Raw genomic sequence first — 20,964 nt, 5'->3', positions numbered from 1 at the left:
CCTCGAACATTTCAGGATTACATTCCATCTGCAATCACTCCACCCAGTTTAGCAACAGATCAGTATCCTTCAGTAGCCTAAGCCTATCACAAGAGCAGGTAATGAAAAAGAAAATCATGTTGATCAAGAAATGTCCACTTCCTATATTAACTTCCTTCTCGCTTGTTTAAAACAATATTATAGTTTTTAGTTTAAGAAAGAACTGCAAATGCTGGAAAAATGGAAGATAGACAAAAATGCTGGAGTTACTCAGCGGATGAGGCAGCATCTATGGACAGAAGGAACAGGCGACGTTTTGGGTCAAGACCCTCTTCAGACTGATGTGGGGGGGAGGGAATCGTTTTTAGATTCGGTAAAAACCCATTCAGTATATTTTATTGTTACTTTTAGGTATTGGCATGCATTCAATGGCTGGTCAGGCTGTTGGACCCTCGCAAATGATACCAGGGCATGTTCCTAACGCTCATAAGCCCTGGACAGAAGGTAAATGACTGTCAAGCTAATATTTTCATACTTTCTATCTGCTATTGTTATTTCATAAGAACGTTTAAGGGTATTGACAAATTTGGTACAAGATTTGAACCATTATTCGGCCAGTTTCTCTCATTTCTGTTGGCATGTGTCCACCGCAATTCTGGAACTATAGTATTTTGCAATAAACTGATTTGTGTGGGGTTGAAAAAACTGTCCCATCACACAAAGCTTAAATATTTACAGCTGGCCCAGCTAAATAGATTCTGGTATTAAATCATTGTATAGAAGTAACTTGAGTTCATGATTCATTGAATGTTTACGTCGGCATGACTCAATTGCACGTCTCACCAATGCCATACAGCATGAAAACAGGCCCACCAAGTTGCCATATAGGCTATAGCCCACTAAACCCTTCATATCCATATATCTGTATGCTTTTTGAAAATCCTAATTGGATCATGAGGCCCATCATGTCTACAGCGCCATTCAATCATGGCCGATCTATTACTCCCTCCTAACCCCATTCTCCTGCCTTTTCTCCATAAATTAACTTTAATATTTTCTTGTAATACATAAACTCCAAGACCTGCGTAAAAGCGACGTTCCATAAACCCTTAATTATGTCAGATTTTTTGCGTTTGAATCTCCTTAATATTAGGTAGACTAAAATTAGGTATCCTGTTGGTGGCAGCAGCCTAATGGGCCTGTCCCTTTTAGGCGCCTGCAGGAGACTATGCAGTCGCCACATGGTCGTCACATGTTTGAGGGTGTTTGCCAGAGAGTCGCCTTCATGGTCCCGCATTCTGGGAACTAGTCGCGGCCTCATTATCGTCGCCGCAAATTTTTCAACATGTTGAAAAATTAGCGGCGACCAGAATAAAGCCGCCATGGAGAGTAGCGAGAATTCTCGTGTCGTAGGTGGGTCGCCAGGAGGTCCTAGTGGGTTGCCAGGAGGTCGAAGGTTCTCGTAGGTTGTAGCCAGTGCTGACTCGTGAATTTCATTGGGGAAAAAATACGTAAGCAGTAGTTTTCAGAACCAAGGATAACCGACCGGTAATGTTAAAAGTCTGCCGAGCTTCACAGCCATGTATCTCTGGCTTCTTAAAAGTTGCCTTCCACTCCCCTCCCCCCCCCCCCCCCCCCTTTTTTAAGGTACTTACTGTACACTCGCCGTCTTAATTACAGCGCCAACCTTCCTGTTCATCGCGGTGTGTGTCTGTATCACCTTGGCTTTGCACCGTGTAAATTTCACTCAGACAGCGCTCCCCCCGCTTGCCCTGTCTCCCGCCTGCATAACTGGCTCGTGAAGGAAGCTGTGTGTGTGTGTCACTCTGACAGTTTCCAGTTGTGGGACAGGCCCATGAAGAAAGCACTGTTGGCCAGGGAGCTACAATGTGAGCCGCAACAACAGCCACGTCAACTGGACGGTGGTAAAGAAGGGCTTGCTGGGTCACCTTGTGGAAGATGTTGGCGACTTAGCCGGGAGTTGCTCTCCACTGCATCCCTTGTTCTCGCTCAACCTTCCCGATATTGCACCGACAGTGGATAAAACTGGAAGAGTGGCGTGCCCGGGCAGGCTTTAATATCTCTGAAGTGGACGGGAACCCTTTGCCATCTTCCCGTTGCAATTACAGGTGCACAACCTTTTATCCGAAAGCCTTGGGACCAGACACTTGTCGGATTTCGGACATTTTCGGATTTCCGAATGGAAGATTTTTAGCGTAGATTTGGAAGGTAGCGCGGGCGGCTTGAAAAGTCTAGAGCGGCTGCCTCCTCCCCGGAGACCGGGGAATCATTGCATAAATGTTAGTCAGTTAGTTTGGAGGGATTGTATGTGGTGGTGGTGGGGGGGGGGGGGGGGGGGGGGGGGGGGGAAGGGGGAAACTTTAATTCTTAGTCCCCGACCTGGTCGGCGACTCCCAACATCGCGGAGCTGGGGGCTCCGTCCGGCCGCAGGCGCCGCCGGTTGGAGCTCCGACCCCAGCAACTCTACCCCTGGCTGCGAGGCGCTCCAAATCCAGCGCCGCCCGTAGCCCCAGCTCCGCGAATGTTGGGAGTCGGCGGCCACAGCGCTCCGGACCTTACCGCACGGCGACCCGGTAAGGCATTGCTCGCTCCCCGCTGGTATCCCAGCGCTGCGACGGCGCCGACTCCCAACATTCGCGGAGCTGGGGCTGCGGGCGTCCGGCCGCGGGCGGCGGTGGATTTGGAGCACCGCGCAGCCAGGGCTAGAGTTGACGGGGTCGGAGCTACAACCGGCGCCGCCCGCGGGCAGACGCCCGCAGCCCCAACACTGCGGAGCTTACTGCACGGCGACCCGGTAAGGCATTGACCGCTCCCCGCCTCTCCGACCAGGTAGGGGACTAAGAATTAAAGTTTACCCCCCCCCCCCCCCCCCCCCTTCACATAAAAGCCCTCCAAACTAACTGACTAACATTTAAGCAATGATTTACAGATGTTTAAGTGTCTCCCTGGTCTCCGGGGAGGAGGCAGCTGCTACAGTAGTACAGACCTGGGTTAACCGTGGGTCGTTTCGGGTCAAGTTTGGCGCCAAACGCGAGCTTTGGTGTGCAGACGACATCCTGGAAAAAATGGCCGGTTTTCGGAGTTTTTCGGTTTCCGGAACACCGGATAAAAGGTTGTGCACCTGTACACAGGTCATTTAGCGAATGGGACGACCTGTTGTGAATTGTTTATTTAAGTGTGAGGTTATATAACTCTCCTATTACATGTCGGGGAGTGCCTGTCAATACATGCAAACCTAATTTTCTTCTAGCTACTCCTTCATTTTGCTTTCCTTTCAACCTCTACACACCAAAGATCCTATAGCGGAGCAAGATAGGCCACTCCTGCGAAATGCAATGGGCTGACGCGTAGTACGCTACGGAGCGGATCCTGGATATTTTCCCCGCCCATTTTAGTAACCGGAACCTACCCGACCCGACCCGACTCACAGTGTAATCAACGTTGCGGGGGAACAGTGTGTGTGTGTGTGTGTGATATAGGGTTAGATTCATAATTCTGTTAGTTCATAATTCTGTTGATACTTGTCAAGAATAAAATTTGACTCTGGTAATTTACTTTTTTAATGTTTTTTAAACCATTTCTTTTTAAATGGCTCATAAGCTGTGTTTGAGTTGATTTTGTATTAACCGGAACCTACCCGACCCGACTCGCAGGGTAATCAAAGTTGCGGGGGACCAGTTTTTGTGCGTGATATAGGGTTAGATTCATAATTCTGTTAGTTCATAATTCTGTTAATTCTTGTTAAAGAATAAAATGTTTATAAATTTTGACTGGTAATTTTCTTTTTTAATGTTTTTTAAATCATTTCTTTTTAAATGGCTCATATGCTGTGTTTGAGTTGATTTTGTATTACACTTGCACTCTGTAATTCATTCATCTAATCACATTAATGTAATCACACTGTTCACAATTGCAGTATTTGGGAAAATAATAGCAATATGAAGATTCCAGTTGCTCTAGCCCTGGAATGTTACTTAATGTTTTTGTGCTTATTTTCTATTTTCTATGGAGTTGTTTCTCCACAAATAAAACGGAGTCTGGTCTTCCCAATAGCCAGAGAGTCGAATGAGATCTGCCTCTAATGGCGGGGTTATCTAATTGAAGAATTTCACAAAATTAAATTTGTTTTGAGCAAGATTTACAAAAGACTTAAGGATGGTTTTATTCCATGAGCATACAACTGACTAGTTGTATGCTGGAAAGAACACACATACATGAATGTGATGTAGATGTATATAATCATATAACACACACAATTTTATTTCTTCTGATTTGTATATCCAATGATGAACTTTATTTAAGACTAGACAAGGGACATTAAATTTTAAACATTGTAAACCTCCTCGCAACTTCACTCTGGTGTCTTGGCCGTGCTGATCCGGGCCAGGCTCCCCACACGCTGTGGAAGGAACATAGGCATATTTTCGCTTTTAATGTGATTCATAATAGTAATCAATGGTAACATGGTCAACACTTTGACAAGGGGGAGCACCCAGCTTTAAGATCTGAACTATAGTGAAAGTTCGGGCAGACTTCATAAAATTCTCTGTGTAAAACAGTCAATATGTGCTTATTCTGCATTAAATAACAGAGAGGTAGAAAGAAAATGCTCTTGAGGAGAAGATTTTTACAAGTATGCTGCCATGAGGCCTCGACTATCTGAGCTCTATGATCTAACTACAGTGAGAGATTGAACAGGCTAAATAACATTTTCAATATGCCACAGAAGTAATAAATGTTTTCTTACCTTTCCTCCTTAACGGGGAACCTGAAGAAATACAAGTCGGGTCTGCTACATTGGTGATTGGAACCAAAGATCTTATAGCGGAGCCTCCGCTCTCCGCTATAAGATCTTTGGTTACGAGAGCGAAGGCGGAAGCAAAGATCTGATCTTTGGCCGGGAGCAAGATGGCGGAGGCTGATTGCTAAAATGGGTCCTATAATCACCCACGAATCTGCCCGTGACCGTACTACGTGTTTTGCGTAGGAGTAGGCCATCTTGCTCCGCTATAAGATCTTTGCTACACACTGCCTACCAGCTCTCCAATGACCATACCATAATTTAGCCAATTTATTTTCACTGATCTGCTTAAATTGTTCAACTTCCTGAAAAACAATCCGAATTCTAAATTTCAAGGAGAACTGAAAACCGTTCCTCGTGATAAAAACATCTCTTTATATTTATGGAATCCTCATTGGAATGTTCTGTAAGTTTAGCCCACTGACCACTCCTGACTTCCAATACTGAGACATTAAATGGTGCTTGAACCAGTTTGTCTTTGTTCTCCATCTGTGTCTCCCTCTTATCACTTTCAGATGAACCAATTGATGCATTGTTTTAATATAAATAGTAATTTGAATATAAATCTAACAATTATAGTTTTTACCCTTTATCCTTAAATAATGCAATAGGAAAGTTATGTAATGTAATCTATTTTTCTATTTTCTTTGGAAAATAATAGGTCAAGTCAATGAAATGGGAATTCCAAGCACTCCTCAAAAAATGTCTACTCAAGCTACTTGTGGGAGGCCTTCTCCTGCACCAGCTGTGCAGACGGTCCCCTCTGGCCCTGGGGCATCATTGCCACAGCAATCTGTTGTCCAGCCACCACCAACTATCCAACTTCATCAGAAACAAAACCGTATAACGCCCATCCAGAAACCACAGGGATTGGATCCTGTTGAGATTCTTCAAGAACGAGAATATAGGTGAGTTGAAATGTTACCATAAAAACTGTAATTTGTCTGTAGATGTCTGTTACTCCTTTTTGGAATAATTAACAGCAATCTCTTTTAAGTGGTATGGTATAAATAAAGTCTAGCATTCTGTAAGTCTCCAAGTTTTAGAACATAGAACAAGGCTTCCATCACACAATGCTGAACACGATGCTAATTAAACAATTACCATCTAACTGCATGTGATCTGTATCCCTCTGGTCCCAGCATATTTTCACATGACTATCTAAGAGCTGCTTATATGTGACTTTCATATCTGCTTCTACCATCACACATGACAGCATGCTCCAGGCACCTATCACTCCTGTGGTTTTGTTAACTTGCTCGGCACATAAACTTTCTTCTTCTGACTTTAACTCTCTGCCCTCTACTATTTGATATTTGCCTTCTGGCAAAATGATTCTGACTGTATTCTATCTATGCCTCCTATATGTTATAAACTCCTATCAGGTTTCCACTTGGCCTTTGCTCCAGAGAAGATAATCCATAATTGTCCAACCTTTTCTTGTTGCTAATACAATCTAATCCATGCAGCATCCTGGTAAACCTCTTTTGCACCCTTTCCATATCCTCCACGCCCCTCCTTTAATGGAACAACCAGAACTGCCTTATCTACCTGTGTTGCTTCTTTCATGGAGATACAGACTTGGCCCCCAAAATCCCTCTTTATATCAGAAGGTAGTTAGCCTGATAACTTTACAATTTATATTAGCAAGAGTGGTATTACTAGTGAGCAAATACCTTAAAGATTGAGTTCTTTTTTTTTAAATTGTTAAAAGGCGTTTATATACTTTTTATTTCAAATACCACCTGAGTTTACTGCATTAAGAACATATTAGTTTAATTTACACATCAAAAATAATCAGATGCTAAAATATCTTGGATTTTCTAATTATTTTACTCGATTTTTCTAAATTAGTTTCTCTTAAAATGTCATTTGCCAATCAAGGTTTAACATATTTCAAAAAGCAAATTTGCTTTTTTTCCCAAGTGTTTTGCCCATGTGAAAGAATTGGTTATGGCAGATTCATGCTAAGATAAACCTTTAGAAATGTGGTGCCACTGCTGAAATCTTTAAACAAGTGCGTTTGTACAGTTTGGAGCCTTTTGTTTTTGGGAAAGTACTAATAAATCTCATAATCGGAAGTTAATTATAATGTACTCACTGTTATAGAAAATGATTGAAGTATTGGTGCTTTCAAAATCAAACGAGATGAGTGTGTGAGGGGCTAGAATATAAGATATGCGGGAAAATTGCTAAGGAAGTAGATCCAATAGGAAATGGCTTACTCATAGCACTAGCTCAGACTTGTGTTTATGCTTATCTGCCAAGAGTAAGTGTGTTTAATTGTCATATGCACTGAAAATTGAAAAATGACAGCATAACAGGTCTGTAAAGCTAGCACAATAAACTAGAAAAAAATAATATTGGTGCAAAATAAAAGCCTGAAGTTTGTAGTTTAGTTGGTATTTACTTTTCAAGAACCTGATGGTTTTTGGAAATGAGCTGATCCTGAGGTCACAGTTTGCAGACTCTTATACCTTCTTCTAATCATTCTATATAATTGAACCGGGTCAACATAAACTTCGGTAATATACCTTTTCAAAACATTTTTAGATTTTGAACATACAAAAATGAGCCGTTGCTCCCAAAATGCTAGCTGTTAACATAAATTTTAATTTTCTTGTCTCAAAGACTTCAAGCTCGAATTGCTCATCGTATTCAAGAGCTTGAAAACTTACCTGGTTCTTTGCCACCAGATTTGCGCAATAAAGCTACAGTCGAATTAAAAGCACTTCGCCTGCTCAATTTCCAAAGACAGGTTAGTATTTATTTAAATTGTATAATGATGCAACATGAAAGGACATTATTCCACTGATGAGATCTGTACTAGTTCTTTAAAATAACTGCTATTAATTCCACAACCCTCATGTGCTAATTTTGTTTTCCTTCAGATAAATTAAAAGTTGACTGCTCTTAATGGATACCATAAAGCTACCATGGTTTCTGAATATTCTTCAAAAGAGATCTGTCATACTCGCTCAAAATGCATGTGGCCATATTTACACCAATATGGTTGATTCTATATGGTAGTTTGGGTGTGAACAGTAATCTGGGGCACCTCTTTCTCAATCTATCTGTCATCTATTACAAGCCTACTGACTCCCACAGTTATCTGGACTATGCCTCCCACCCTGCCTCTTGCAAAGATGCTATTCCCTGCTCTCAACTCCACAGTCTCTGCTGCATCTGCTCCCAGGATGAGGTGTTCCATACGAGAACATGTGGGATGTCTTCATTCTCCAGGGAACGTGGGGTCCCCCCTTCTATCATAGATGAGCCCCTCACACGTCTCCTCTGTTCCATATTTCTCTCACTCCCCTTACCCCCTGACGCAACAAAGGCAGAGTTCCCCTAACCCTACCTTTCACCCCACCAGCCTCCACATCCAAAACACTGTCCTCCAACATTTCTGTCACCTCCTACGGGATCCCACCACTAATCACATCTTTCCATCTCCACCCCTTCCCGCCTTCTGCAAAGACCGCTCCCTCAGCAAATACATTCACTCATTCCTTCCCACACAAACCACCTTGACCATCCTTTCCGGCAAGACATTGGTTTACGTCTATCCCTTCCAATCTCATCTATTGCATTGACTGTTCCTGCCGTGGAATCCAGTACGTCAGTGAGATCAAAGGGAAACTCGTCAACCTTTTCACTAAACACTTGCACTTAGTCCGCCAAGGCCTACGGGATCTCCCAGTTGCCAACCTTTTCAATTCTCCTTCCCATTCCAATACTGACCTTTCTGTCCTGCGCCACCTCCATTGCCAGAGTGAGACCACATGCAAATTGGTGGAACAGCACCTCATATCAAACTTGGAGAGCTTAAAACCCATGTGGGATGAATATTGAATTCTCTAATTTTAAGTAACTTCTACCTACCCCATGCCCCCTTCCTCTTCCCCAGTTGTTTAACCAGTTCCTCAGCTCTCCACATTGTATCCCTCTTGAGTTCGCACCTTCCCCAGCCAACAATGGACTATCTCTCCCTGTCATGTACTGCCGCTGTGAGGGTTTTTGATTAATCTGAATCATGTTGAAATAATTCATTTGTGAACTTCAGTTTTATGTATGACTAGACCAAGTGGGACCCGTCGGGTCCCGTCCCCTCAACGAGCGTTTGAGGGGGGGGGGGCCTGCGGCGTCACACACACACACATTAACCACCCCCCTTGATATTATATTAATATTATTCATTCGCTCCTTTTACCCCATCCCCCTTCCTATCCACTCGCGCTTAGCCCCCAACTCGCAGGCGCGGCTAGAGAGGGACACAGAGGCACAGAGAGGGACTCAAAGGCACAGAGAGGGATACAGAGGGACACAGAGGCACAGAGAGGGGCACAGAGGCACGGCCCTGAGCCGAGAACCGGACCTGAGGCGCGAACGGATGAGCGTCGACCAAAGGACCACGAGTTGGACCACCGCAGTCCTCAGCTATGATCTTTGGTCTTCAGTCGACGGCCCGACTTCATCTCCGGCTGCGTATTTTGAATAACGGGTGGGGGGGGGTCATGTCACTTGCAGCGTGTGGAAGAAGGGCACGCAGACCCATTGTGACATCATAAGCGAAAGACAGTTGTTTTTAAATTCAAAGTTTTGTCAGATTTTGACCATTTTCAGTAATAAATTGAGAAATAAAGCATGAAATTTTCAGATAACTAGATTTTGGATTCCATAGGGAAAATGTTTACCGGAATATGTAAACATTTTACCGTTACTGCATCGTTTTTTTACGAAGATCTGATTATACACAAACAAACAAACAAGTACACACACAAACAAATACATCCATATACAAGATAAAACTTTTAACAGTTACATAGATATGATGTCACACTTTTTGTACCCAGTATTGTAAAAACACACTAAAGCTAAGGATCCCATATTTCCTTGAGAGATCTTTACATTTGAAGTGCAGTGACAACACAGCTATTGTAAGAATTGTGTAGGAAGGAACTGCAGATGCTGGCTCAAACCAAAGATAGACATAAAATGCTGGAATAACTCAGCGGGTCAGGCAGCATCTCTGGAGAGAAGGAAGGGGTGACATTTCGGGTCGAGACCCTTCAGACTGAAGAAGGGTCTCGATCCGAAAAGTCACCCATTCTTTCTCTCCAGAGATGCTGCCTACCCTGGAGAGTTACTCCATCATTTTGTGTCTTATCTATTGCAAGAATTATCATGGGAGCAAAAGTGGCAGCAAAATGAATTACCAATCCAGATCAGAAATATCATAAACCTCATCTTAATGACATATCTGTAGGTTTGGCTTTGTACTTGCATTTAGGTTTTAAGAAAGTAGGACATTTCTAACTTTCTGCATACTTGTTCAATAATAATGTCAAAATGTAAACCATTTTGTGTTTTTCTACTGATTAAAGCTCATGGTGTAGAAGGTAAAATTAAACTTTAGCAATTTTGTCATGAAAACATTTTGAACTTTATAATATTTTTCTTTTCAAAATGTAGCTAAGACAAGAAGTAGTTGCCTGCATGCGCCGTGATACAACTCTGGAGACAGCATTGAATGTGAAAGCCTATAAACGAAGTAAAAGGCAATCACTGAGAGAGGCTCGTATCACAGAGAAACTGGAGAAGCAACAAAAGATTGAACAAGAGCGTAAGCGCAGGCAAAAACATCAGGTATACAAAGTTTTTGAACTTGCTTTTGAATTACATAGAGAAAACAATTGCTCCAATCATTTTGTAAAATAAAAAGTTGTTGAATGACTTTCCAGTGTGATCAGATTTGCATTAAAATAGAGTAAATTTATGAAGATCTTCATAAATCTATAAAGTAAATTTGTTTTGTTGATTTTATATGTAACAGGTCCGTCACATCTATAAAACTAGTGTTCAGTCAACACTGCAATACCATTTAATGTGTCTGCTGTGTAATGTGTATATTACATGGGTGTTTGTCGGATGGAAAGTAATTGGTATTGTTACATAATGTATATAAGGTGTATCAAAGGACAATCAGATGTCTGATGGGGCAGTCGGTGGATAGTTTTTCTGCCATATATGCAAGATTTCTACGTGGTTGATATGCATGGACTTGAGCTCAGTACCTTCACGAATGCCTCTTACCTATTTTGAGCAGTCAGGAGACAAGGATTCCCCAGTGTTGGTGGGAATGTTAATCTTTTTTATGTTGCCTAAAATTTTGGTTTTAGTATTTTACAAAAGTGGGGAGTATATCCTTCAGTTGTGCAGAGCACTGATGGAAATATAACTAGAGTACTGTGCAAAATTGGTCTCCTTATTTCAGGAAGAAATGAAATTCTTTGGAAGTAGTTAAGCCAAGGTTACTAGACTGATACCAGGAAAGTGTGGGTTGAATTATGAAGGATCTGCTGAATGTTGCATCTGCCGAATGTAGACGAGTGAGAAGTGATGATTATGAACCTTGGGAGTCATGACATGATGGAAATAGAATTAATGTTTCCTTTTGTAAGAGAATTTGGAGTGGGTTTTTTTTTTTTAATTATAAAGGTTCGGTCATTTAAGACCGATGAGGCAAAATCTTTTATCTCCATGAGGTCACATTTATGGGCGCCACAGTGGCGCAGCGGTCGAGTTGCTGCTTTCAGTGCCAGAGACCTGGGTACGATCCTGACTGCAGATGATGTCTGTACGGAGTTCGTAAATTTTTACTATGACCATATGGGTTTTCTCCAGGTGCTCTGGTTCCCTCCCGCTCCCCAAAGACAAACGGGTTTGTAGGTTTATTGGCTTCTGTTAATTACTCCCAGTGCTAGTGTACGGAGTGATCGCTGGTCGGTGTGGTCTCGGTGAGCCGAAGGGCCTGTTTTCACGCTGTATCTCGAAAGTTACTAAAGTCATAGATTCTTTGATAATCATCAGAGTATTGGTATTGGTTCATTATTGTCAAATGTACCAAGATATAGTGGGTGGAAAAAACTGTTGCGTACTATCCAGGTCAGCCAAACCATACATGAGTTTAATCAAATCATGCGTGAGTAACACAGGTAGTCAAAAAGAGAGGGAACAGAGTGCAGATTGTAATATTACAGTTAGAGAGAAAGTGTATATATTTTTTAAAGTGCAAGGGCCAGAACAAGGTAGATTGAGAGATCAGGCCTACAACCTTTAGCTTGTGAGAGGTCCGTTCAAGAGCCTAACTGTTGTTTTTAAATCTGGTGGTACATACTTTCAAACTGTATCTCCTGCCTGACGGGACAAGGGAGAAGAGGGAATCATTGGGGATGTGAGTGGTCGTTGACTATATTGGCTACTTTCCTGAGACAGTGAAATGTAATTAGAGTCAATCGAGGCAAAGCTGGTTTGCATGATAGATTGAGAAGTGACTGAAGTAGTGTCTTTGATTATTTTTAAAGCAAAGGTGGAAAGATTCCTGATAAACAAGGGGGCACAGGATTACACAGTTAGGTGGGAATGCAGAGGAATTAGTCAACTGTGACATTAAATGGCGGAGCACTTGAGTATTATGTTTGTGGTTCTAGCAATCTTTAGTGTTCTGACGCTGCTTTTATTCCCCCAGTTTTTACATTGAAAAGTGGATTTTGCAATCTTCTTATGCCTCAATCTTCTGACATTTTTGTTATGCATATTTTAGGAATATCTCAACAGCATATTGCAGCATGCAAAAGACTTCAAGGAATATCATCGTTCAGTTACTGGGAAAATTCAGAAGCTTTCCAGAGCCATTGGTACTTGGCATGCGAACACAGAACGTGAACAAAAGAAGGAAACTGAGAGGATTGAAAAAGAGAGAATGAGGAGGCTAATGGTAATTTAGAATAGATTGTTCCTATTGTTTTATTTTACTGTAGAAAGCTATTTATTAATAAAATCTCTTATGTTCCCTTAATATGTATGTAGGAAGTTAACCAGATTGAAAGTACTAAAACAAAGCAATACTTTGTGCGAAGGGATGACTGGCAGCAATTCTGAATCTATCATTGTTTTTGTTCATTTAAATGTGCTTTTATCAGTATCTCTGTTTTTTTTTAAGTAGATAATGGAGCATTTGATTAGAAGGTGTGTCTACAGGACATATTGCAAATCTAGATGCTTAGAATTTAGTATCTGTGAGCACCTGGTAGAGCTGCTGCTCATGTTTAATCCTGATCTCGGGTCATGTCTGTGTGGAGTTTGCACGATATCCCTATGACCATGTGGGTTTTCTCTGGTTTCCTCCCAAAGATATGTAGATTTGTAGAATAATTGGTTTCTGTAAATTGCCCCTAGTGTGTAAGGTGTGGATGTGAAAGTGGGATAACATAGAACTAGTATGAAAGGATAATCAATGGTCGGCATGGACTCGGTGAGCCAAAGGGCCTGTTTCCATGCTGTATCTCTAAAACTAACATTTGGTTTTAGAATCAGAAGAATCAGAATCAGATTTTATTCGCCAGGTATGTTTTGCAACATACAAGGAATTTCATTGGCCAGGTCAGTCATACAATTAAAAAGCAACAGACTCAAAAACACATTTTAACATGAACATCCACTACAGTGACTCATACACATTCCTCATTGTGATGGAAGGCGAAATAAAGTTCAAGTCCTTCCCTTGTGTTCTTCCTTGGTCGGGGACCTCGAGTCCCCGTTCACGGGATGATCTTGACTCCCGTAGCCGGTGGCGTTCGGGCCCTCCGTGTCGAGGCGTTCAGCTCCCGCATCGGAGGGTTGTCAACTCCCCGCGCCGGGCGATCAAACCTCGCGTCGGGGCTGGTTGAACCTTCTGCGGCGTTGGAGCTCCCAACCAGCCTCTCCCGAAACTGCAAGCCCTTGTTGGTAAGTACTCAGGCCACGGTGGGAGAGATCCCAGGCAAGGGATTCCCTTCCGATGTTAAGTCCGCGCCCCGCGGTGCGGCTCCCGACAGTCCAAGGCGGCTACCAGCTCCATTGATGGTAGGCCGCAGAGCCCGGAGAATGTGATCTGAAAAATTATCATATCTCTGGGAAGGTAAGAACCTGAGAAAATAAGTTTCCCCGAAGCTGAGGGATCTGAGGGTGAGACCAGTCACTTCAAGTAATGGCATGGAATTATAAAACCATATGATGTAAACAAAGAAATTCAACTCTTTTTCGAGAGGAATAGATTATTTTAAAATTGCAGCCATCTTGGTGTATTGGTAGACTAAAGGGCCTGTCCCACTTGCCGATTTTTTTCGGCGACTGCTGGCATCATTGACTGACGTATCAGGTCACCGAAAAATTTGCGGCGTGATGACGTATGACGCGCAGAGTGTCGCAACATTTTTTTGTCGCCGCTGGATTTTGAAATGTTCAAAATCTTTTGGCGACACTGATATGACGCCGGCAGTCGCCAAAAAAATCGCCAAGTGGGACAGGCCCTTAACACTCCGTTAATCCAACATGCTCATGACATTGGTGCAATGCTAGTATATTTTCTCGACTGTGTTCTCGAATATATTCTGTTAATACTTCAACATGCTTTTAGTTCATGTTTTTAAGATGTTACTTCGTAAATTAAAATTTCCAGTGAACCCAGTAGGTTTCAAGGGATTATAGCTAACAGAACCAGCCAAGGTTAAAGGCTCTGCAGAAACTGGGCCCCCAGTGCATGGAATAGAACTGGGTACCTGGTGAGCAGATGCTGAACCGTCAGAATTTCTGAACGGGCAGATTGTGGATTATTGGAATTTTACTGCAAATAGGGTATTGATGCAATTTGTGGTTATAGATGTAAGATGTACTTGTATGCAACTTACCATGCAACCAATGGCACATTCATGGATAATAGAGACTGGTTAAATTGTGGATCCTCTCCACAAAGTATGGTTAAGGCAACTAGTGTTATTGTACTTGAAGTAAGATATGGATTAAACACAAAAATAATGGAAAACGTGGATTATTGATGGGGTTAAATTAAGTTTGGGAACTTAAGATGGTGTATAAATACCATGTGGACATTTGGTTAGACAGCGAAGGGCTTGTCCCACTGGCGATTCTTCAGCGGACTGCCAACGACTGTCAAGTTGCCGGCACTCGCCTGAAAAACCAGGAATTGGAACGCCGACTGTCAGAGTGGAACACACGCGCCCACACACACACCCGCACACATCGCCAAGGCGGGGGCCAGGGCAAGCGGGGGGAGCGCTGTCTGAATGTCACACGGTGCAAAGCCACACTCTGCGATGAACAGGAAGGTTAAGACGGCTAGCACAGTGTATGGTAAATCCTTTAAAAGAGGGGGGTGGGGGAGAAGGGGTGGAGATACTTTTAAGAAGCCATTGTTACCTAAAATTAATTATTATTTTGACTTTATGAAAACAGGCAGAAGATGAAGAAGGTTATCGTAAGCTAATTGATCAGAAAAAGGATAAACGTTTGGCATATCTGCTTCAACAAACAGATGAGTATGTAGCAAGCCTTACTAAACTGGTCTATGAACATAAAGCTGCTCAAGCTGCTAAGGAAAAGAAGAAGAAAAAGAAAAAGAAGGTTTGTGAGCGCTTACTACTTATAACGTGTATGTATTCAGAATCCAGGAGCATTTTGATTTTTTGGGTGGCTAATTGTACATGGTACTCTTAAGAGTTAATTTAAGATAGTATTTATTTTCCTGTCTTGCTTTGGGTTTGAACGGCTAAGAAATGGTCACTCAGATTTCTGCGGCATGTAATTTGAAATTTGATTGATGAACAATTTTTTTCCCCTTTGATTTACATTTCCCTTTTCCCATCTTTGGTTTTAAATGTTTCATCTTCTAGTCTGTATCTCTCTTCATTTCCTGTTTTTTTCAAAGCCATTCAATTGTAATTGCTTCATCTGGATAGAATGGATAGTATTTTGGTGTCTTTGCTTAAATTGTTATTCTAGATCAATAGGTAATGTGTATTGGCAGCCCATTTGATGGTGTAAAAGAAAAATGTACTATCACAGCTGAACCCTTTTAATATTTTAGAGAGTAGATGCTTTAAACTAGTGTCAAACTGCTGCCAATTTGGACATTAAGAGTATTCTTGATTCTCTATTGAATTGAATTTACTAGTTTCAAGCCCTTTCCCACTGATTTCAAGATTCAAGATTCAAGAAATTTATTGCCATGTCAACAAGTTGATAGGAATGTTTCTTGGTGAGCTGTGCTTTTGTCTGAGCTATGCTAGAGGCATTTAATTAAAGGTATATTTACGTTCTCTTATACGTGAAATAACACTGTCTGAGGATATGCTGTTCTAGGTGTCTTCTTTTGTCTTTCCTCCTAAATTTCCTCATTGAGGTTAAATAGCATTGTTCATAGTTAAACAGTTTTTCTTAAGGCCAACTATAATTTTTCAATCCTTTTTAAAACCAACAGAAAACTGAGGAACCCGCCGAAGGAACAAGTTCTAGCCTTGCTCCTGATAGTGAAGTGAGTTATTTTGTCATTGCTTTGCAATTTTGTTTAGAATTTTTGTGCCCATCAATATAAGTATGGCTATGAAGTGAGAATTAATTTAGATGCACAGTGCTTACTTAAAAAAAAAAATTGTAGCAAGGAAGATGAATGGAAATGATTACCTTAGTAATTAAATTGGTGCCTACTTAATGCCTACTTAATGTCAGTGTGGGATTTGGGGGTCATAGTTGGCAACCCCAAAATAACTTTCCTGCTTAAAACTGAGCATTGAAATTGAATTTGAAATTGATACATAGAACTGTACAGCATCAAAACAGTCCTATTAGCCCACATTGTCCATGTTGACCAAGTTGGCATACTGGGCTGTAGAAACAAAGAACTGCCGATGCTGGTCTATAGAAACATAGAAATCAGGTGTCCATGCTCTTGACCAAGATCATGGCTGGCATCCACTCAGTATCCCGGCCTTCTCTCCATACCCCCTGTAGCCACAAGGGCCACAAAGAACTGCCGATGAACTGGCCTCAACTACCCTCTGTGGCAGAGAGTTATTCACCCAAAGATAGACGCAAAGGGTGCTGCCTGACCCTGCTGAGTTACTTTTATGTTTATCTTGAACAAACTGGACTATTCTGTTTTGCCTGCATTCGGCCCATAACCCTATAAACCCTTCCTATCCATATCTATCCAAATGTCTTTTAAAAGTCGTAATTGTATCCACTTCTATAGCTTTCTCTGGAAGCTCATTCCATATATGGACCCTATGACTGAAAATATTGCTCCTAATGTCCCTTTTAAATCTCTCCCTTTTCATCTTAAGCCCATGTACCCCATTTTTAGAATCTTCCCCCCTTGCAGGAAAAGGACTGATCTTGTACCCATCGGCCCCCTATGTTTCGAAGAAATAAGTCCTAACCTCTCCTTATAACATAAGCCCAGCATAATATTGTGAATCTTTTGCACCCTTTCTAACTTGATGAACTTGTCCTATAGCTGGGCAGCCAGAACTACACACAATATTCCAAATGTGATTTTCAGACTTTTACGGTCTTGGTTTCTTTAAGGTTTCATGTTTATTTATATTCAATATTTTTTGGGGGATGCTTAATCCATATCCAACTTTCCTTGGACTTCTAACAAAAAGATAAACTTACTTGATTACTTATTTTGAGGGTGTCAACTTGAAGTGTATGATCTTGCTTCTCTAAGTTATGAATTCTATATTTATTAAAGCTCTTGGATGAAAGCAGCCAGATGAGTGATTTACCAGTCAAAGTTGTCCATGTTGAAACTGGCAAAGTTCTGCAAGGGCCTGAGGCTCCAAAAGCTATCCTGTTGGATGCTTGGTTGGAAATGAATCCTGGGTAAGTATATCATGTTTGCATTTGGCGTATTAAAGATGCAGCGGTGCTCCTTTCTGTTCTATCATCCTAACATTGATGTGATATACTCTTATTCACTGCAGCAACTCTCTTGGTTCTTCAGGATCTATCTTTAAAATATTGCATAATGCTTCCTGTTTGTTGCTGCCACTGTTCCCAAACCGTGATGCTTCTCGATAAAATTCTTTCTACGGTGCAACTGTGGACGTTTGTGAGGTTTGTTGTGGAAATGCTGAACTTCCTAAGTCTTCTAAGGATGTAGATGCATTGGTGTGCTTTCTTGGCCATTGCTTCGATATGGCTGGTGATATTTATTCCTAAGAACATGAAGCTTCCAACCATCTCTAATTCGGCGCCATCAATGTATACCAGGGTATGTGTGCTGCAACGATTCCTGAAGTCGATCACATCTCCTTTGTCTTGCTGAAATTGAGGGAGAGGTGGTTGTCTTGGCACCGGGTTACGAGGTTCACAATCTCCTTTCTGTACTCCATCTTGTCATTATTTGATATCCGGCCTACTACGGTGGGCCGGTCTACGAATTTGTAAATTGACTTGGATTGGTATTTGGCTGCACAGTCATGAGTGTATAAGGAGTATAGAAGTGGGCTGAGAACACATCCCTGCAGGGTACCAATGTTGAGGTTTATCGTAGAATATGATTTGTTACCGATCTTCACTGATTGTGGTCTGTTAGTCAGAAAGTTGAGGATCGAGTTTCAGAGGTGAGTGCTGACTCCAAATTCCACGAGTTTGGAGATTAGCTTGGATGGGATTGCTATTGAAAGTAGAGCTATAATCTATGAATAGGAGTCTGACGTAGGTGTCATACAATTGCTGTGAAATTAACCTGTCTTTACATTTCGTTACAGTCGCCTGAATTTGGTAATTTCAGATAAATTCCCCACAAGGGGATATTCAAAAAATATCCTTGTTGGGAAGAATGAGCCAACATTTATTTCTGTGCACAAATCAAAAATTACAAGGAAGATCTAGATCACAAATTGCTGCATTTACTGTGGAGAAAGAAACCGTTAACAATTTTGGGCATTTCTTTGATCTGAAATGTTAACTGATTCGCTCTCCATTGATGGTGCATGTTTGACCCATTAATTTCTGGCATTTTCTGCTTTTATATTTAAATTGTGTATCTAGTGTTGTGAAGTGCAATACTGACAAATATTGCATCTCTTTTAACAGACAATAAAAGTAGGTGAGTGCACAGCTTTTGTTGACAAGAAGTGTTTCTTTATTAGGATCTATTCAGAAGAAAAATACAGATTATTTAACTATGCTTGTTTAGTTTCTTATTATTGCCACGTGTATTGAGGTACAGTGAAAAGCTTTTTTGGGTGCAATTCAGTGGGGGAAAAAACGACATTATAATAATGCCGTCCACAGGGTACAGATAAAGGTTATACAATTTAAGGCAAGATAAAGTCCAATTAAAGATGGTTCAAAAGTCTCCATTGAGGTAGATGGGAGGTCAGGATCACACTCTAGCTGGTGAGAGGATGGTTCAGTTGCCTGATAACAGTTGGAAAGAAACTGTCCCTAAATCTGGAGGTATGTGTTTTCAAACGTCAGTACCTCTTGCCTGATAGGAGAGGGGAGAACAGGGAATGACCGGTAAGACATGGCCTTGCTGAAGCAGCGTAAAATGTATATGGAGTTAATGGAAGGGAGGCTGATTTGTATGATGGTCGGGGCTAGGTCCACAACTGCACTTTTTTTGCGGTCTTAGATGGAGCTGTTCCCAAACCATGTTGTGATGCATCCCGATAAAATGCTTTCAACGACGCATCTGTAGAGGTTGGTGAGGGTTGTTGAGGACATGCCAAACTTCCTAAGCCTTCCAAGGAAGTGGCGACGTTGGTGTGTTTTCTTGGCCATAGCTTCAATGTGGCTGGTCCAGGCCAAATTGCTGCTGATTTTTATTCTTAAAAACTTGAAGCTTTTGACCATCTCTACTTCGACGCCATCAATGTATGTGTTTACTGCTTCGCTTCCTGAAGTTTCATTTATAATTTTTTTTAAATAATCTTTTGTTTGCACTTTACAGTTATAACCAAAATGTTTGGGTAATACACAATTAATTTTCATTAAATTATTTGAGATGATTTTATAATATATCCTTACAGTATTTTTTGTTTTCAATCAATCATCATGTTAATTTACTGGGGGGGTTTTGCCACCATTTTAGGTATGAAGTGGCCCCACGATCAGACACTGAAGAGAGTGGATCAGATTATGAAGATGAGGTTTGTGAATTTTTTTATAGCATGTTTGAGCTTTTTTTAATTTCACAATTCCTATTTTTCTATATTGGGTGTATTTTCTTTATTGGGCTATTACTACTTTGCATTCTGTCAAATAATTGTTTTTCGCTTGTGAATCCAGTGCCATGTGCTTACAAAAACAGAAATAGAGGCTAGAATAAATTAATGTGTTGGAATTGTGGGATTTTAGATTTCTGAGAGCACTTCTGGAGCAGCTGGGGCCTGTATAGATAGGTTATATGTCAACAGGACTGGAAGCAATATCCTTCTAGGATATAGGATATTATAAGAACAAACTTGCAGATGCTGGTTTAAACTGAAGATAGACATAAAAAGCTGGAGTAACTAAGCAGCACACAGGCAGCACTCTGGAGAGAAGGAATGGGTGACGTTTGGGTTGAGACCTTTCTTTAGACTGGTGTCAGGGGAGTGGGTGGTACAGAGATGATATGTAGTCGGAGACTGTAAGACTTGTAGGAGAACTGGGAAGGGGAGGGGATGGAGAGAGAGAGAAAGCAAGGGCTACTTGAAGTTAGAGAAGTCAATGGTCATACCGCTGGGATGTAAGCTACCCAAGCAAAATATGAGGTGCTGTTCCTCCAATTTGCACTGGGCCTCACTCTGACAATGGAGGAGGCCCAGGACGTAAAGGTCAGTGTGGGAATGGGAGGGGGAGTTAAAGTATTTAGCAACCAGGAGATCAGGTAGGTTTAGGCAGATCGAGTGGAGGTATTCAGCAAAACAATCGCCGAGCCTGCACTTGGCCTCGCCGATATACAGGAGTCCACACCTGGAACAGCGGATACAATAGATGTTGGAGGAGGTGCGTCAATCTCTGACTCGCGTGAAAAGGCTGTTGGGGTCCTTGGACAGAGTCAAGGGGGGAGGTATAGGGACAGGTGTTGCATCTCTTGCGGTTGCAGGGGAAAGTTCCTGGGGAGGGGGTGGTTTGGGTTGGAAGGGATGAGTTGACCAGGGAGTCGCGGAAGGAACGGTCTCTGTGGAAAGCAGAAAGGGCTGGAAATGGGAAGATGTGGCTAGTAGTTGGAGGTGGCGAGGATTATTTGCTGATTGCGACGGCTGATGGGGTGGAAGGTGAGGACAAGGGGGACTCTGTCTTTGTTACGAATGGGGAGAGGG

At 41.8% G+C, this 20,964-nt stretch overlaps 1 protein-coding gene across 5 annotated transcripts in view; it reads left to right on the top strand.

Annotated features, from left to right (window-relative positions):
* Window positions 1–20,964, top strand: part of smarca2 (SWI/SNF related, matrix associated, actin dependent regulator of chromatin, subfamily a, member 2) — a 119,222-nt gene that overhangs the window by 30,145 nt on the left and 68,113 nt on the right. For 4 of the 5 annotated variants that reach the window (XM_055632813.1, XM_055632810.1, XM_055632812.1 and 1 more), the window contains exons 5-13: window positions 391–483; window positions 5,463–5,709; window positions 7,433–7,559; window positions 10,277–10,450; window positions 12,408–12,581; window positions 15,098–15,265; window positions 16,122–16,175; window positions 17,397–17,527; window positions 19,749–19,806. In XM_055632813.1, coding sequence (XP_055488788.1) covers window positions 391–483; window positions 5,463–5,709; window positions 7,433–7,559; window positions 10,277–10,450; window positions 12,408–12,581; window positions 15,098–15,265; window positions 16,122–16,175; window positions 17,397–17,527; window positions 19,749–19,806 — 1,226 coding nt within the window. The remainder of the gene's footprint in view (window positions 1–390; window positions 484–5,462; window positions 5,710–7,432; window positions 7,560–10,276; window positions 10,451–12,407; window positions 12,582–15,097; window positions 15,266–16,121; window positions 16,176–17,396; window positions 17,528–19,748; window positions 19,807–20,964) is intronic. The other variant, XM_055632814.1, reaches the window with a different exon arrangement.

The sequence above is a fragment of the Leucoraja erinacea genome, chromosome 3 (genome assembly GCF_028641065.1).
Source record: "Leucoraja erinacea ecotype New England chromosome 3, Leri_hhj_1, whole genome shotgun sequence".
In the NCBI taxonomy this organism is placed as follows: domain Eukaryota; kingdom Metazoa; phylum Chordata; class Chondrichthyes; order Rajiformes; family Rajidae; genus Leucoraja; species Leucoraja erinaceus.
The sequence above is the reverse complement of the archived record's forward strand: the minus strand, read 5'-3'. Positions and strand labels throughout refer to the sequence as shown.